This window comes from Zonotrichia leucophrys, chromosome 2 (genome assembly GCF_028769735.1).
Source record: "Zonotrichia leucophrys gambelii isolate GWCS_2022_RI chromosome 2, RI_Zleu_2.0, whole genome shotgun sequence".
Taxonomy (NCBI): Eukaryota; Metazoa; Chordata; class Aves; order Passeriformes; family Passerellidae; genus Zonotrichia; species Zonotrichia leucophrys.
In genome coordinates this window covers 80,783,461-80,801,872 of record NC_088171.1, presented here as the reverse complement: position 1 = coordinate 80,801,872, position 18,412 = coordinate 80,783,461, and the positions used below count along the sequence as shown (strand labels likewise).

General features: G+C 38.7%; 1 protein-coding gene across 4 annotated transcripts in view; it reads right to left on the bottom strand.

Annotated features, from left to right (window-relative positions):
• The window catches only part of CTNND2 (catenin delta 2), a 641,466-nt gene that overhangs the window by 215,207 nt on the left and 407,847 nt on the right, over window positions 1-18,412 (bottom strand). For all 4 annotated transcript variants that reach the window (XM_064705500.1, XM_064705503.1, XM_064705501.1 and 1 more), the window contains one exon: window positions 10,829-11,081. In XM_064705500.1, the coding sequence (XP_064561570.1) occupies window positions 10,829-11,081 (253 nt within the window). The remainder of the gene's footprint in view (window positions 1-10,828; window positions 11,082-18,412) is intronic.

Below are 18,412 nucleotides of genomic sequence, written 5' to 3'. Positions count from 1 at the left end.
TTCTCTGTGAAAGTCATGCACACACACTTTTGAATGAGAAAATTTCATGCAGGCCATTTCCCCCTGTGCAAAAGCAGCCCCTTCCTCCTGTGAAGCATAGCCAAATTGCTCTAAGGTGTCTCTTACCTGACCCAAGAACTGGCCACTCACATTAACTGAAATCTGAAATATAATATTACATACTTCAAACAAAGCTTTTGTGCAACACTTCTCTACAGTTTTGTTTTTGTGTTTTGTTTTGTTTCTTTGTGGTTTTTTTTAGTAGGGGAGATTCTGGTGTGTAAATCATGCAGCAGCAGAAAGGTAACAGATGGTTGCTGGAGCCACGCCACAGAAAAGCAGCGGCTGACAGGATCTGTTATCCCTTCACAGCTGCAGATAAAACCTTGACAGTTTGGGATAAAATTTCATTTAAAAAAATGAAGCTGCTGACAAATGAAAAATCATCCACCAGAGAAGACTATGCAAAGAAGATTTCATCCTGCAGAGATGATTTCATGCATTTAAAGGAATTTCTAAATACATAGAGAGGAAATGCCTGGCTGAAACAGAGGTTCTGCAATTTGGCCAATCATGGCAAACTCAGGTAAAGGCACAGGAGAAATCAAATGCTCTTCTCCCATTTCTTCCTGAAAAAGATAACAGCAAAACATCTAAAAGATCCCCCTGTGTGTCCATTTGTGTGCAGCAAGAGCTTTACAAGACATTTGACAGCTATTCTCCTGCAGAAAAACGTCAAGCTTTCTTTATTAAAAGGTATTGGACAGAATCAGAACCATACAGAAACCTAAAAAGGTGTCAAAAGGGTAAGCCTTTAAAAGAAAATTTCTTGCAGGATGAAAACAAATTCCTTTTATTTTAAGGCCATAAATCTAGCTATGGTGTAATGTAATTCATACTATGTATGTAATTACAGGATCATTTCACCAAAAAAAGAGGCTGCCTCTCTGTGTGAATCATTGAACATGAATTAAAACTAACTAAAACAGTTCAAATACTTTGTCTTCATCTGCAGTAAACTTCACTGGCAGCAAAGCCCCTGTTGTGAGCAGGCCTGGACACTCTGGCTCTCTGCAAGCAAGGAACTCCTGCTTCAGATCTGCAGCTCCAGGTTCTGAACCAGAACAGGCACAGCAGCAATATCCCACAGTTAACAGGAAAGTACCAACACCTCTGAAAAACAAACACCTCTGGGTTGCTCCAGGCCCACCCTTGGCCTAGACTCCTAGCAGCCATCTCCTGGTGAAGAAAAGGGACCACTTTGCACACTAGCAACAGGAGCTGGAGTAAGTGAGGCTGATGGATCAGCACAGATTCTGAGAGAGAGTCACAATGAAATGTTACACAGCCCTGGCTAATGGAAAGTAATGGAATTGCTTTTACTAAGAAACCTGTTACACCTGTGTTGTCTGTACTCATCCCTCTCACCAGCACACACACACACACACACACACTCTCACACTCACACTCACTCTCACACACACACCCCCTCACACTCTCTTGTTAAGCTGCAGCTATTAGGCCCAAACTTTCAAACCAAGTTTTTACACTCAAGATGCTCAAATCCAGGTAGGTTCAGAAAGAAATTATTTTCAGAAAGAAGAACATAGCATCAAACAGGATAAAACCAAAAATCAGCCCTCCTCTTCAAAAAAAAAATCTATGAAATAAATACATCATGTCCTTACATGAAATGAAAAATAATTATCAAGCCAGCTTCAAACAATTTCTAAAGAGTAAAAAACTGTATTAAAATATTTTCCTTAAACCTGTATAGCTTTTGGTCATTTCCTGACATAAATTATTTGTCTTGGGACAAAGTTTACATGGCTCTTCCTTCTCCACATCTTTACCTTTGGTATGTTCAGGAAACCTAGATATCTCACTCTCAGCCCTCCTTTGGGCTAAGAATACTCAACCATTTCATTTCAGGTCTTTAGCTATCCAGAAGTTATTCAGGTATCCAGATCCTTCTACTTGATTAAACAGTGAAGACAAACAAAACATGACCCCCAAATTATTAATGGTAAATGGCAAGCTAAGCAGCAAGTGGTCCCACTGATACTGCAGTGGCTTAAAGAAACTAACCAACCAAAACCAAACAAGTAAAAACCCCAAATATCTCACAGTAAGTTCAGAGACTAGGAGTTTCCCTGGAAACAATGGCTGCAGTTTTCTATGGAATCAGTGGTATCTTTTGCTTCCTAGGAAACCACTTGCCTAATGCTAAGAACTGAGGTGATTCTGGGAACCTCACTTGTTCACTGAGCTCCTGCAGTGGGGCACTGGAGTGGGCTGAGAAAGAACAATCTAAGTGAAGCTGGCGGAGACTGCCAGGGAACAGTGGTGCACCAGAGAAATAAAAGGTGGAGTCTGGACTTCGTATCAGGCTCTGATCCCAAAAGAGGGCTATGAAGATGAAGGGCCTTGAGGGGAAGCTGAAATGAGGAATGGCTGAGGTCACTCGGTCTCTTCAGCCTGGAGAAGAAAAGACTGAGCTGAGACCTCATTGCAGTTACAACTTCATGACAGAAAGAAGAGGGACAGAAACTGATCTCTACTCTGTGGTAACCAGTGACAGGAGCTGAGGGAATGGCCTGAGTTGTGTCAGAGAAGATTTAGTTTTGGTATCAGGAGAAGGTTCTTCATCCAGAGGTTGGGCACTGGAACAGGCTCCACAGGGACCTCCACAGGTCACAGCACCAAGGCTGACAGGGCTCAAGAAGCATTTGTACAATGTTTTCAGGCCCAGGGTGTCACTCCCAGTGCAGGCACCATTCTATGATCATTTGATGATCCTCATGGGCCCCTTCTGACTCAGAATATTCTGAGTTTCTGTGATCTTGAGTGAGCTAGCAGAGATAGGTCTATTACCATCTAACATTTTAAATCTACATAGAGCTGAAGTTATCAAAGTTTTTAATTTATAAAAGATAATTTCTGCTAGAAGCTAATAAAAGTTGTTGATCACTCTTTTCCTTCAAACATTTTAGCTCTGCACTACACTAGAGATATTTTTTAGCAAACACTTGATATTATTATCTTGAAGAATGTTCAGAACTCTCAATGTTAGCTCTTGTTTCCTGCTTATAAAATAGCTATGGTACATGACACTGAGGTCCAGGTTCTGAAATCTGCATAGTAATTTATCTCACGATCAAGGATGACTTTCAATAGCTTTTTTAATGAAAAAAATGAGACTATGCATACTGATCTTCTATCACTTCTTTAAATTTCCCCCCATTCATCTTCTCCATCTATTTCCCTCTTCTTGCTCCCACTGTATTTCCCATCAAAGTAAAAGCAATATTATCCTTCGATGCATCTTAAAAATTTAACTTACTCTCAATGTCCCTGTAAAAAAGATCATTATTATCCATTTGGCTGATGAGTTGTCCAAGAGCTATTACTGAGAAGCTTCTTATGTGGTTTATCTTGCCAGAAGATCATAACAGCTTACAATGAGCCCAGTAAAGCCTGAAAGTATGATTCTTCTCCTTGTTTTTACTGTCTGGTTGGAAAATATACTTACAACATTTCCTGGCTCTTACAGTCTGTCATCACAGAAAGGTACCACACAGATTTTGCATCTGTCAAAGTTAGCAAATGAGCCACAGGATGCTGAGCAAAACGTGTGGCAAACAAAGGCAAAAACTGCACTGAAACATATATTTGCCATTAGAAGCTCAGTAATGCCATGCAAAAACCAGAAATGAGCTATGAACAGTATGAAGTACACTGTCCACTGGCTCCTTCTTGGATGAATGAGGCCATTAAAATACACATCAGATCAAGAGAGAAAGAGAGGGAAGTGCTTTGTTGCTGTTCTTCAAGTGGCAGTCCAGCACTGGGAAGGAAGGGAGGTTAGAAATAACAAAACTTCAAAAAGGAAAAATCATTCTTATCTCCCCTGAGCTATGAGAAGTGCATTTACCACACTACTGGCTCTCCTGTCAGCATCCTCCTCAACACCCTGCCTCAGTCATAAGCACCTAAGGAGCCTTTTGCTTCTCTCCCTTCAGCATAATGGAAAGGAATTACTTTCTGGTAGAAGGAGAGGACTGGAAGAGCAAAACTTGCAGATCAAAACAAGAGACAAGGTATCATCTCTCTCAAAATTATACCCTGCTGCTAAAAATAAAACAGTTATACATAACCTCTTCTACTCTGTTCACAGGTTAGGAACTGTAAGCTCTCCTAGACATACTCATTATTCAAAATTCATGGACCAGCACCATCCATCTTACTGCAATACCCTGAAAGTGTCATGTTCTGTGAGCACAACAGAGCAGATTTTCTAATGATAGGATTGGATCTCTTGAAAGACAGGATGGCAACATTACTGAGTGGCCTCCTGCACTGTCAGTAAAATGGTTATAGTCAAAAAGGAGAGAAAGAGGGCAGTAAGTACTTCATGAGCAAAAAGCAGAGTCACTTAATTCCTGTAGATTACAGTTCAAAAAAGATGTTTTAAAATGTTGTTTCTTTGGTTCAGTTTGTTTTTATTTTTTCACTACCAAGCATTTATCCTAGAGAAAGAAAGTTGCTAAATAATATAGGGCAAATTCCAGTGAGAAAAAATAGCAAATACAGGTGGATAATTCTGTACATACAGAACTGCATTTGCTGTGCTGTAAGATAGTTCCACCTGTGCCCAACGCCTCCCGCCTCCCCAGCCATTTATAAACCACATCAATGTAAACAGTGGAAAGACAGGAACTGTTAGCACATACCACAATGTGCTCAAATATGCACAAAAATAAATTTTACAAGTTTTGGATATCAATTCTTTACCTCACCATAAGTTCACACTTGCAAGGACAAGTTAGGTGCTTGTTTATTTTGCCATGCTTAAGTGGAATTGAATATTTGCTGCAAAAATCTTTCCCAGACAAGGTTTCCAGCTAGGTCCCAAAATCCCAAGTTAACAGACTGTGGGACAGTCTACGGATTCTATCCCCATCTATTTTAAGGAAGCAAGATTCATCCTTAATTACCTTCATCAGGAAAGGAAAACAGATTGCTGTTTATTTTATCATAGCTGTTATGTTTTTTAAAAACTAACTTGTGCACTAAGTAAAAATTCCCACCTTCCATGTAGAAGAGATCTCTATGAAGAATTGCAATGTGCTCCAGACACATTGCTATTCTTGAATTGGGTGCATCTTTGTGCTGTTTAGACTCCTCAAATTTATTCTTCTGGGGTCAGTTTGTCATACTGAGGAGGAGCATAGATTAAATCCTGAGAGACTGTATGATTTCTGGGTAGGGAAAGCAAACCTGTATTTCCTTCCTGTATGAAAGAAATACTTAAACACAGACCTACGAAATGAGCACTCTCAAACACCGTCTGGTTGGTTCTACCAATACAAGGGGCCTGAGAAAATGTGATGCAAAAAAATCCCCAGAAACTGAAGGTGTTCACAGGACCAAGAAAGTTGAAACATTTACTTCTGTAGATAAAGCCTACACTGCCAAAATTTACATTATCTGATTCACTAAAAGTGTGTTTCCCATGGCTGCCCTACTACCACCACCTCTGGAGAAATCTTCCCCTTTACCCTTAATTTCAGGTAAGGGTAAGAGGGACCAATTAAGAGAAAAGGAGAGCTGCCTATCATGCCTTGTGTTGCATAAAAGCAGGAAGAGTATCTGCAAGCCCTGTTCTGTCTCATCCAGTCTGGGAGTGAACTCCAGTATTCTACACCATGCATTAGAGAATTAGGCCAAAAACCCACCGATGGCACCACCAGTCCCTTGGGATTCTGAAAATTCCAGCCAATGTCTCAGGCCTGAAAACAGCAGTGTTGCACAGTGCTGCCACGAGCTACACCACAGTCATAGCAATGCCTTCCATCTCACCACAAGTTTCTTTCTGAAAGCGACAACCCTTCCCAAAGAACCTACCAGAAACGTTCCCACCAAGATTGCCAACGTCCCACCCATGCAGGATTACACTGTTATGTTCTTAATTCTTTAGACTCTCAGAGTGCCTGGCTGCTATTCAGACTTACAGCAGACTAACACTATTAATACTGAGACAATCCTTGTAACAAAGTGAGATTAAGTATTTGGAGAAGACTCCTGCAGAAACATTTAACAGGCCTTGCTCCAAACTCTGTGTGCTAATCTCATAAGCAGTTTTACAGGAGCACAGAAATTAAACTAGAGTTTATTTTACTTCTGTCATTTTTCCTACAGAAAAAGAATGCTCTCTAGCTTGTATTTTGCAAATGAAATATATTTCTGGGGGAAAAAAAAAGAGAAAAAAAGATGAGTTTTGAAACTTGCAGTTCAAACAAAATGTTCTGATCTAATTTATATCCTTTCATAAGTGAAAAGAAAGCTAGTTTAGAAGTTTAGAAGATAGCACTGTTGTTTTCTGCTTATGAGGAAATTAAGGTCAGCAGAGGTAATGAAATGAGAAGTTGACTCTGAAAATGCAAAACCAACCAGAAATATTTCAGAGTATTACAGTTAAATCATGCATCTCCTGGAAACTTTTGTCTCTGTGCTGACTTACACCCAGACAGTTCTCAAGGTGAGGACTGCTACAAGATAACTGGGGTTTATTTCTTTTTTTCTTCTGAAGTTGCAACATGATTCTCTAACGATAATGTTTTTTTCTTTTTCAACAAGAGCCAATCATTATTGCAGTCTGCTCTATAATGAAAAACGTACCTTTAACAGTTTCATTATCCAAATTATCCCACTTTTTCTGAATAAATAGTTCTAAAGGTTCTGAAGCACATGGAAAGTGAAGCCATAACCGAAAGTTTTAGGGCAGATCAATATAATTCAAGGCAATATAAAAAGGGACAGTGAGCTCTGAAAATCACTTTGGTATCCATGGTGGAGTGTATTCCACACAATTCTTGCTGTTACCTCAGCTTTTTGCCAGCTTCTTTGGAGGAGATGACCTGTCTATACATGTGTAAATAAAAATAGGTGGGAAGTCACACAACAATGAAGAACACCTGGTGACTGCACACATCAAACCACACAGCTTGAGTTCATAAACCAGCAAAACCACTGCAATCACAAAACCTCACTGGTATGCATTTAAATGGAGGAGATGAACATGTTCTATTTTTATCTGTCGTGTAGCAAGTGTAACTTAGCCACAGTGGTTCACGTACGCGGTTTCTTACTAGATTAAAACTTCAAAAATTAACTAACTTATACACATTTGGCAAGTTTGGAATTTGGAATTAAATCTGGAAGGCACACATACTGACAACTGGATCCCAACATTTCTAGGATTCCCCAGTTTTCCTAAAATTTAGAAACAGACAAGATAAAATTGAATAATAAAATAACAATAAAATAATAATAACAATTAATAATAATAATAATAATAATAATAATAATAATAAGTATACACAAGTCACAGATAACTTGTTGGTGCCAAGAGAAAGATTAATCTTCCTTCATAAAAGTAGGCTGGAAAATACCACATTAACATGTATTTCTGATACCTTAGAACACTCAAAACTTCTCTCAATCACAGTTCAGAAGAAACTAAATAATTATAAAACAAATATTGTGTTATTTCCCTCCTTATACCACATCTTCATATAAGAAATTATGGCATGAAACAGTTGATAACACAGCCCTAGCACATATTTCTTTCCTTTTTTTTTATATGAAGGAAACATGAAAGAATGCTCTAACAAATCAGTCTGCGATGATATGAATTTTTCCATTTCCCATATGCAGAACTTCAATATTATTTCTGACAGTGATATGGGACTTATTTCCTTTTCAAACAGCAAAGCCTCACTTTCCAACAGGATAGATGTGTAAAGTTTTTACTACCTGTCTATAAACACCTATGAGCTAACAGTCTACCTGCATAAATTAAAAATTATCCCCTGCCACAAACTTGATTGTAAACATTTTAATACCTTTTTTTTTTTAAATGTTTTTGTCCTAAACTTTAACTTAATGAACACTGAACTGCATTTTATGACAGCTGGATGATGCAGAACAGATGTTGAGCTAAAATTTCATGTGCCAAATGTCAGCTCAGAACACGTATTTAAAATTAGGAGTATCAGTAAGACAAACTACATGGTGAAAACAATGGAAAAAAATGTCAATTACATCAGTGTCTGCCAACCATTTTTCTGGGCCTCTAGACAGAAATTCTGTCTGAATTGAAGAGTCCAGGAAATTATGTTCAATTTTAGGAATGCTAATTGCTTATAAGGGTTGAGGACTATCTCTTCTGGATATCTACATTTTCATCTTGAGCTGAATGATAAACAGGCTAATCAAAAGCCTACAAACAGTGTGCTTTTGTCTTGCAGATTTTCCTCTGCCACTGAGCATTTTTCTGGACCTCTTGTTGGACAGGTAGGTTTGGTGCCTGAAAATGATGCCTACTATTGCCCTCTACAACTTGTGGCAGTCATAAAACACTCTGACCGCTAGCCAACAAAAGCAGTGACACGTCTGTAAGGACACTTGTGACTCATCAGCTGCCAAAGTGCAGCTGCTGACCAACCTGTGTACTTTTTTATTGCAGTGTAAGACATAACTGGTAACCCTCTGGGGCATACAGCACAACTCAACACAGCCACTGAAAACCTGTACTGCATTTGGGTCATCTTCCTTTTCCTGACTGTATCTCCCACATTCTACCCAGAGTAATTTCAATCCTTCCATATTATTTCTTGAAGTATCTGGAAAGTCTTACATTTTATCACTTCCACACTAGTAATACATTGGCATTTTTGTAGTCTATTCATATAAATCAACATGTTAAAAGCATTCTGATTGCTTTTGTAACTTTTTTCCCAACTCCTTTCAAATGTTCAATGTCTTTCCAATAGCTGAATGATCAGCAACTGCTGTAGGGCCACAGAGAGTTTCACAAGTCAGTCTGCCTCGGTGGAGTATGGCTTCTGGGGACTAAGGCATAACATAACCAAGTGTGTTTCTGACATTTCTTTATCAGAATTATTCAAACCAACACGCAAGGGTAGAAATACTAATATACACCACACACAGCCTACGGATCAAATAAATGAATTCAAGAGTAATGCAAACCCATTTACAAAAGTTTTGTACAAATTTCCAACCCATCTAACAGTAATCAGTAATAATATTTAATGATCCCCTCTAAAGAGTTTATGAAGTTCATTTTATATCTAGATGCTTCCTCACTCCTATTTTACCTCCAGAAATCAATACTCATGAATGTACAAACGGCACGACAAGGAAGAACCAAAAAAGAAGGAAATGAAAAATACTAGCACATATTCTATACATTAACAGTTACAAAGTGATAGCAAAGGAATTGAACAAAAATAACCTTTTCTTAAAAAGATATTATATCTAAGACCTGTAGAGATACTGTAAGTATTCTTTCCTGTTTAGAGGGAACAGCATTTTCAACACCATCATGCTTCTCCTAAGAACATTTCATATAGATTACAGTCATTTCTCATCTGGTCTAGTGCACTCCTAATGTAAGTTTCCTTAACTTTCAACATAACACAATTACAAAGCAAAGCTCTTTTTTATACACGGGCTCTTATATTCTGGAATAGAAATATAATACCATCATTTCAGAAAAATACCTTTCCCTTCTCGTTACTAATGTTTGCTTTGGCACAGGGGGAAGAAAGGAAGCAATTAAATACAAACTTTTTTTCAAATTTCTCCAGTTAAAGCTAAGAGGGAAGAAAAAAAGCTTGAAGACAGAAGTGTTCTCAACAAGTAAAACCCTGCAAGCAGTGATGTTTCTGATGTGCTGCAAAATGTCATCTGCTGTTCTGTTCCTGGGTGGAGAGAGAGAAAGAATTGCTATACTGCTAAACAAGTAAAGAATCAGTTTATGAATTTATTTTTTTAGATTTTGGGAAAGAAGTTTCTTCAAATTGTGACTTAAAAACCTCCAGCATTTTTGTTGCAGGCAAATTTTTGGACTCTTCTATCATTAATTTACACATTACAACAAACAAATAAATCACATCATCTGCCAAAGAAAAACATTGGTACAAACTAACACTTTCAACAAGTTTAAACTCAAGTTACTAAAGGGAATTGCTTTCTTTTCCCTCCGAAAACTGAACAGAATTGCAAAGTGCATTGAGGATTCCAGCTAGCACTTCTGTTGTGGTTACCATAGAAGTCAAATAATTTCCCAGAAAATTCTCTCTCTAATCTATGTGCCTGCTTGGGCTGTAAAGTTTCCTCCTTGCACCTTCCCTAAGTAGATTAGGATGGTCACCAGCAACATTAAAAATTGTGCTAAATATTTGAAAAGCATGCACAGCAATAACCACTTCTGCAAAACTGTAATCATACATTCTATTACCACATGCTGGCACTGCAAACCTGTACAACACATGGGATGAAAGACAACCCTGGTTACATGTTGTTTTCACATTGCTCAGTCTCACCACACAACACGCAAACATCCTTTTCCGCAGCATTTTAAACATTACATGTAGACAAAGCAAGAACTGCAACAACTTCTGCCCAAGAAGCAACTTGAAAATTCAATCCACAATGGCTACAGAGCCAACAGTCACTCCACTCCTCCCATTTCCAGAGAAAATTACTTAAGCTTTTGAGGGGTGGCACTACTGAAAGCAGGCTAAACACACACACATTCATGACCACATCTATCATTTCATTGCTCATGAGAGCTTTCCAAGGTGAGGCATTACGACAATGCTGTCATGCAACCAAAGTCTTTAGCGTACCACCACGGGTGTTTCTTTTACATCCCCCAGCAGAAACACGCAAAGCAAACCGCCATTACAACCCTCAGCGCGAGCGGGAAATAAAAGACAATGAAGAAGGTTTCACCCACCTGGGGTCTTTCTGAATGCTATCAATGGAAGGTGACCTAGCCAAGGTCCCTTCGGGTGGGATGGCTGGCCCAGATTTGCTGTATGGTGATTCAACAGAAGGACAATACTGCAGCTGTCGGTAGGGGTCTGCGTAATTGGAGGCGGGGCCGGCCGCATAGCTGGCCCTCTGGAAGGTCGCGGTTGCGTTCTGTGTGCCGTGCTGGCTGCCTGTGCGCTGTAAGGGTACGGAGTCGACACCAGGGGAAGATGGGGCTACGACAGGAAAGTAGGGACAAAGTAAAAAATTGAGGACCTGTTCACAGAAATGGTTAACCAGGTCTAGGCAGAGGAAAAAAAAAACACACACATATAAAACGAGGGTTCAAAAAGAATGAGAAAAAAAACAAACAAAAAGAAACAAGCAACATTGTCATTTTCCAAACCTTAGAAGGAAATAACCATCAAGCAAATTTCTAAATGACATGCCAGTTCTGGACTAGAAGACCTTAATTCCAATTAAACAGATTGGAGAGGTATTTTCACCCAGGGTTCTAACTGCACTAACAAGAAATTAAGTGCAGAAGCAGCATGGGAATGAATATTCAAGCTAAGGTTCACAACCACCACTGAGTGAGGCTTTTGCAGTCCTTGCAGGGGTGGAAGTCAGTTAGATCCACCAACAGGAGGAGGACCAAAGCAGGCTCAAGAGTCCAAAATGAGACAGATGGCTCTCCAGCAGAGGAAATACACAGCCACCCTAGATTTGTAGCCCTGGATCCATAAAGCAGGTAAAACCAGACACCTGCTACTGAGATTCACTGCTTATGCTTTGTTAACCCATCTCCTGGAAATTCACCTTAAGACTTAGGAGAGTGTTATTGTAACTCAGTCTGAAAAAGAGCTAAGCACAAGGTGACCATGTAGATGTCTTAATGCACACCAGCAGCGGCTGCGCTCATACACCACAGCTCAAGATTAATGCATTACCAGTTCTGAGCAGCTTAACCAATAGCTTTAAACTGGCTTAATGCTTTTGCGACTCAAAAATCTTATTAATCTCTCTTGTAGCCCATTATCTTTCTGTTACAGCACTGGGTAGCAGTCCACTGGATTAAACATGCAGTATTTTTGAACCAAAGTCCAGTTAATGGCAAATGGATTACCACTGTAAGGGCAAGAGGACCAATACCCACATGATCTTTGGCATGGAGACAGATACAAATTAAATGCTGGCTCTGCTCAGAAGAAAATTTGGACTGTTTGAAGTGGCACATGAACTCATGGTGGTTGCCATTTCTTCCTGTCCCAAGACAACAAGAATTCTTTTGCCAAAAGGAGTGGCCTGAGTCCAGGGCTGTTTTTAGCTGGGTCAAATTCATATGCTAAACTGCAGACAAAACCACATACTGAAGAGACGGGTTTTTATAACAGATTTCCCAATCATTTTTCATTGGCATGCACGTTTTAAAAGAAATATTTAATGCATTATATGTTCATGAAAGGGATTGTAAGCATTTTATCTCAAAGTGTCAGCAAATGAAATACAATGAGCTTTAAATACAATTAACATGGTTTTGTATGACCTTGTACTTATCAAAATTATTACACCGGAAAATTTTAAATTTATGTTGAATTTTTTTACTTATTTTAATTTTTTTTTCTTATGGTCCAAAAGTATTTAATTTTACAATAGCAAGTATTGTAACTTCATTCCAAACATGAGAAAGTGGGATCACCTACTTATCTATTACCCCATCCCTGGAAGTGCTCAAGGTCAGGTTAGATAGAGCTTGAGCAACCTGATCTAGTTGAAAGGGTCCCTGCTCATTGCAGGGGGCTGAAACTGGATGACCCTAAAGGGCCCTTCCAACCCAAACCATTCTATGATTCTATAACCACATTTACTCACATATATAGTAACATTTTACATGTATTGTTTTAGTTTAATTACTAGTCTGTATATATATACATACTTCTTAAAGAAATGAGTAATTAAGACACACAGACCTTTTCATAAAACTGCATCAGTTCAAATACATTAACAGTATCACCATATTTATCCACACCATGCACAAATCATGCTAAATTCAGTGTTAGAAAGACAAACATCACATTTTAAAAGAAAATACAGAGTTCAAAACCAAAATCAGGTGCCTTGTGAGAAAAAGAGTAATAAAACAAGTTAGAGAAAATACCAGAAATATTTTCAAGTGAAAAAGAGAAAATGTAATTGCATACTGACATAGCATACTCTTAAGCACTGTCATTCCATAGAATATGCTACTACCTTTTGACAAATTTTGTGGGGAATTGCAAAAAACTCTCACCAATACTGCAGAAAACAAGAACTTCATCGTAATGTTTATTGCTTTGCAAAATACTCCACTGTATTTCCTTCAGTTTTCTTTGTATTTTCTCCTTTGTCTTGTTATCAAAATAAGTATTTATATAAACTGAAGCTGGCTGTCATCCTAACACCTACAAGCTTATCAAGTCACTCTGATTCATTTCTCAAATTACCTTCCTAGCAGACTGCTACTTCCTTTTGAATTTTATCACTATGAACACAGAAATGCCATATTCAAAATATGAGAATCAGACAAATCTATGACTTAAACATTCACAATTGTGTTTATTTGAACTGTGTTACCCAGATCAATTAAAAGAAAAACAAAAAACCCAAACAACTACACATTAGAAAAACTTCCACATCTAACTTGACTACATCCACTGTCATTGACTGCACATGGGTTATGCTTTAGCAGACATTTTTACAAAAATAAGTGTATGTAAAACTGAAAAAAAAGTTATCTTCTATCAATATACTTCCCTTGCTTAAAAAAAACCCATTGGCAGCCAAACCTACTGAGTGAACTGCAGCTCTTTCAGGCTGTGGCAAACTATTGAGAACTCCCTTCTATTTAGCTATTCAAGCAGCAAAGCCATAGTGATTATGTCTAATGAAACAGATTTAGAAGTTGATTTCCTCACCCAGCACAGTAAATCTTCTCTGAGCACAGGGCATCCAGAAGGCACACACCTGGACTGAACCAGAAAGCATTCACATACCAGGAACATTTGCAGATGGCCAGGCAACCTTTTAACCTGTTTGTCAACTGAAGACAGCCCTTTCTGTAACTTTTGCATTTGACTGTCCTGTCAAATCCAAGTCAGCTACACTTTGACCAGAACCAGGTCAGTTTAGGTGAGCTGACAAGGACAGGGGGTTTGCCCCAGCAAGGGAAGAGAGGAACAAAAAGGAATTGCAACAGAATGTTTCTGGAGAAATGGGCTGTCTTTCCCTCTCCCACAAGCTTGAGATCTGGCTTGGCTGAAGCAGAATCATGATCAAACCATATTGTTTCCCTGTGTCTACCGCTGACCCTATTCTGACTCTATATAAAGGTAAAATCAAAACTCATAACCACGCTGGGAAGAAGCAGGTTTAGTTTTGTGAAGCTTGAAGGAAAAGGTGTCCAAAAAACCAGACCTTCCTCTGATCTTCAAAGTCCCAAAGCTCACAAGGGAGATGAAGATTAAAATCAAATAAGCAGAAGAACTCGAAACCTTATTTATTCTCTATTGAGTCTTACTTAAGTGAAAACACTTCTTTCAATAGTGACTGCTCTCCTCACTTTTTAGGCATTTACCTGGAAATTCAGTGGTTTCTGATGTCAGGTAAGTTTCTGAAGCTCTGCTTGCTCCTTTTGCACTGGTTGGCCTTCCCACAGCTCCTGCTCAGCACAGTGGCCTTGCAGAGACACAAGGAGAGGGTGACTGGGACCTGACCTCCCCTCCCAAGCGCCCCACTCCAGACACACAGGAAGGGCTTGCACTGTCCCTGACCTGCAGCTGAGGTTGGCTCGTGCTGGAGAGAAAGCCATAGCACACACTCTGTGCTGCAGCCAGCAAAGAACCAGCACAAAAAATGACATGCTCAGTTGTAGGCCAATAAATCTCTATATAATTATCAATAATTAAACTTCAATGTAAGAACTGTCCTTGAAAAGGAGAATTTTAATTTTGGGTTGAGAAAAGGGTTTTACTGAGAATTTCTGAAATGAGAATTTTCCAACTGAGCATTTCACACTGCAAATCAAGCACTACAGTCTCAGTGATCTCAGTTTGTCCCCTAAACATTTAAGATCTTGCTTTAATTTGTCATGTCATTAATACCTAAAAGATACTGTATCATCTCAGCCCCTCACTACTCCAACCAAAATCACATACCTAGTAAATAGAGTATCTGGGGTACCACACAGGCATTTAGTATGTTCTTACAAATTCTGTCAAAGAGAAAGAAAAGCCCCTGTTAAATATAATGAAAACCCGCTGAAGACCTGATATATGCCCTAAATATTGTTCTCTTGATTGCAGAAACAGCATATAGAAAAGCCAGTCTTTATAATTTAAATATCACAACTTTATTATTAATGCTGAAAATTTAGGTGTATCACTAAATATGCTCATAATGTGATACTCAGAAGCTAACTTTCAGCTTTTGAATGTTTTTTCTCACATCTGTGGCAGATGTTAGGAACCACTAATCTAAAAAGCAGGAACACCTTGATCTAGGCAGGGATACTATTGTACCATACCTGAGTATCTTAGGGAGACCAAGTTTGCATATGAACTGCCAAAAAGTTCAGACTTTCTAGAAGCCAAAGGACATTTTGCCAAGTTAACATAAGAATGATCAGACCTTCAGAAATTATAAAATCATTAATGAGAATTATCTTGCTACACCTGCTTGCTGAGAATTACCTCACTGATGCTGCTGTTTGATTTGCAGGTATTACTCTGTAATTTTTTCTTATTATTATTTGATATTAGACACTCAATTCCTGTGCTAACATTCTCCTAGTTTCTTTCATGGAGATTTCAAAATTATTTTCTTTGTTTTCTCCCTTTATTTGTTTTCTTCACTGATTTGCACTTGCAGTTGATTTATACCCTTTCGTGAAAGTTGAAAATTGGATCCCAGTGAGATATCCTTTCAGTGCAAAGTATGTCCACCATCCCACCATGAGTTCATAAACTACATAAATGCAGTGCATTCTGTTGATACCAAATTTATAAGAAGATTTATAAAGCAGATCCTTTTCCCACCTAATATACCACAAAAATAACAAGTGCCTTCTCTGTCAATTATGAAAAAACCTCATCGAACTTGGGACACGCAAACATTTTAACTCAAAATGCTGAAATTAGTGTTTTAAGGCATATACCAGCCTTTTTGGCATAGAAGTTAAAGAAAATAGATGTTAATGAAGCTAGTAGCAAACTGGCAATCCAAAGGAACAAGCACAAACATTCAATTTTAATATTGCTCAAGGTGCATGGCACTACATATAAAAATAATTAATAATACTGATAATAACTTGCTTAGATGTTACTTTTAGAAGCATTTTTCCACATGGGAAGTATAAAATTTTAGAGAAATATGTGGTTGAGGGAAACTGAAAATATTTACTGAAAGAGGGGAAAAATCCTTCCCTGTGCTTGGTATTAGCAACTACCTCTAATGCTGTCAAGATTTGATAAAGACACTATCATATCCTCTGCTCAAAATACAGATGCACATGCAATTTTGTACTTCAGACATGCAAAGCGAGAACAGAACAAAACAAAACAAAAAACCAAACACTACAGAATTTCAAGATACAAGGCTTCAGTTTAGATTTAAAATATTTAGGACCTTCTGCAAATACCAAATACCACAGGAGTTCTCTGGAGGCTGACATCTTTGCTATGTGACTTCTCATACTCAAACCAGAAAAAAACACTGCGAAAACTACTACAGCTTTCTATTTCTCTTGTTTTCCATTTGTTCCTTCCTCACTTTTCTGCACTCTTTATTTTGTCCTATCTAGTTTTTCTTGCAATCAAAATTTTCAGCCAGGGACAAATGAAAAGGACTTTTCAGCAAATCTTCCTTTGCATCCTCATGAGATGGGCTCTTCACCAGCCAGCCAGCCTTTGATTTCAAACACATCAGCCCTTTAGGGCTTCCAGGACTGTTCTGCCTAATTCTTTCTGTGGGCTCCACATGCTGCCCTTTTGTGTAAGTTGGGGAAATACAACCTCCTTCCCTCCAGTCAGCTTCCCCATGCTCAGCTCCGTGCTTTAAGTAGCTGGTCATGGCAAACAGGTCTCCCTGCTGCACAAGGATATCTTTTAAGGGAACACAACACAATGTACAAGGGAAATGCAAGCAAACTAAAAAAAATTAATACAGAACAGGATGGTGCATAGCAAAAAAGGCCTCTTTTCCACCCACAAACATGTTAGTCATAATTTCCTCAAGTACTGGTTACACCTAGCTGTCACACCTACTTGTAATTAGCATGTCTACAAGCTGGTGCAAGTAGGTATTCAGCAATATTTTAATCATCAGATATTTTCATGACATGGTGAGGAGGAAGCCTTTTTATCAAGGCAACATCCCTGTCTACTAGATACCATCACAGGAGATTTGTATTTTTCTCACTTTTCCATCCCATCTTAAAAACCACAGGTGGCTGTTTAGCTGCTACACCCTCACTGCTATGGGAAATACTCAGGGCCTCTCTGAATTATTTCATAGGCTCATTGCCATTGCTGGCAGCTGTAAAGTACTAATCCTAATGAAGGTCATGAACATATTCCAAGTGAGCGTACACTCCAACCAATCATCTACTTTCCTCTGCAATATCTACAAGCTGTTCTTTTGCAGAAGAATTCCTTGTTTCAGAAACACCAAGGAAACATCACTTGTGCTTTGTATATTGTGTTCAATGAGTCTCTCAACAGAAAAATGGACAATTTTTGAAAACTGAAGAACTGAACTTGCTACTGCACAGAGGTGTCCTTTCAGTTCCATTTTCTAAGAGTGTTCTTTAGATCTAACACTAATTGTAACAGTAAGGCTGAACACTCCTTTGCTGAGAAAGGGTGAGTCAAAGAAAACACTGCAAATACTGCTTCCTTGGTTTCTGAGCTATTCTTCTCTTTACATTACAGCTGTTACCTGGGCACTTTGAAGGCTTTTGTCTATCTTGTTCCACACCAGTTTGCCCACTCTCACACTGTGTCTTAGTTCCTTTTTTTTTTTTCTATTGGGGGAAGTTGTGTAACTGGCACTGCCTAAACCTCAGCATGGAAAATCATGGAATTATTTTCTTCATTGCCAATTTAGACTTGGCATTTCTTTACTGCTAATTATTTTACTTATGAGTTCATTAGGTGGATTAGCTGGTGTTAATCTGAAATCACCTGGTACCACCAGGGTTGGCAAGGGAAGCAAATGACTTGATAAATGAAGTGATCTATAAAGATTTTTGTACTTCTAAGCAAGTGCTAATGTAGAAACAGGTAGATGAAGTAATTCAGCGAGCAGCAATGGTGACAGAATTTGTATTTTAGAAACCTGTATTTCAATTCAACAGATATAGTGGCTGAGATGAGCGAGTTCCTGCCCAAGCTAATTTTGAAACAGTGCTTAATGAGTCTTCAGTGAAGCCTGAAGTCCAAACCTGAATGCAGCCTCTTCCACAGCAGGGTTTGTCACAGGCTTCAGTGCTGTGCCCCATCTCACATCCCCCACCCATAACCTTCTCCAATAC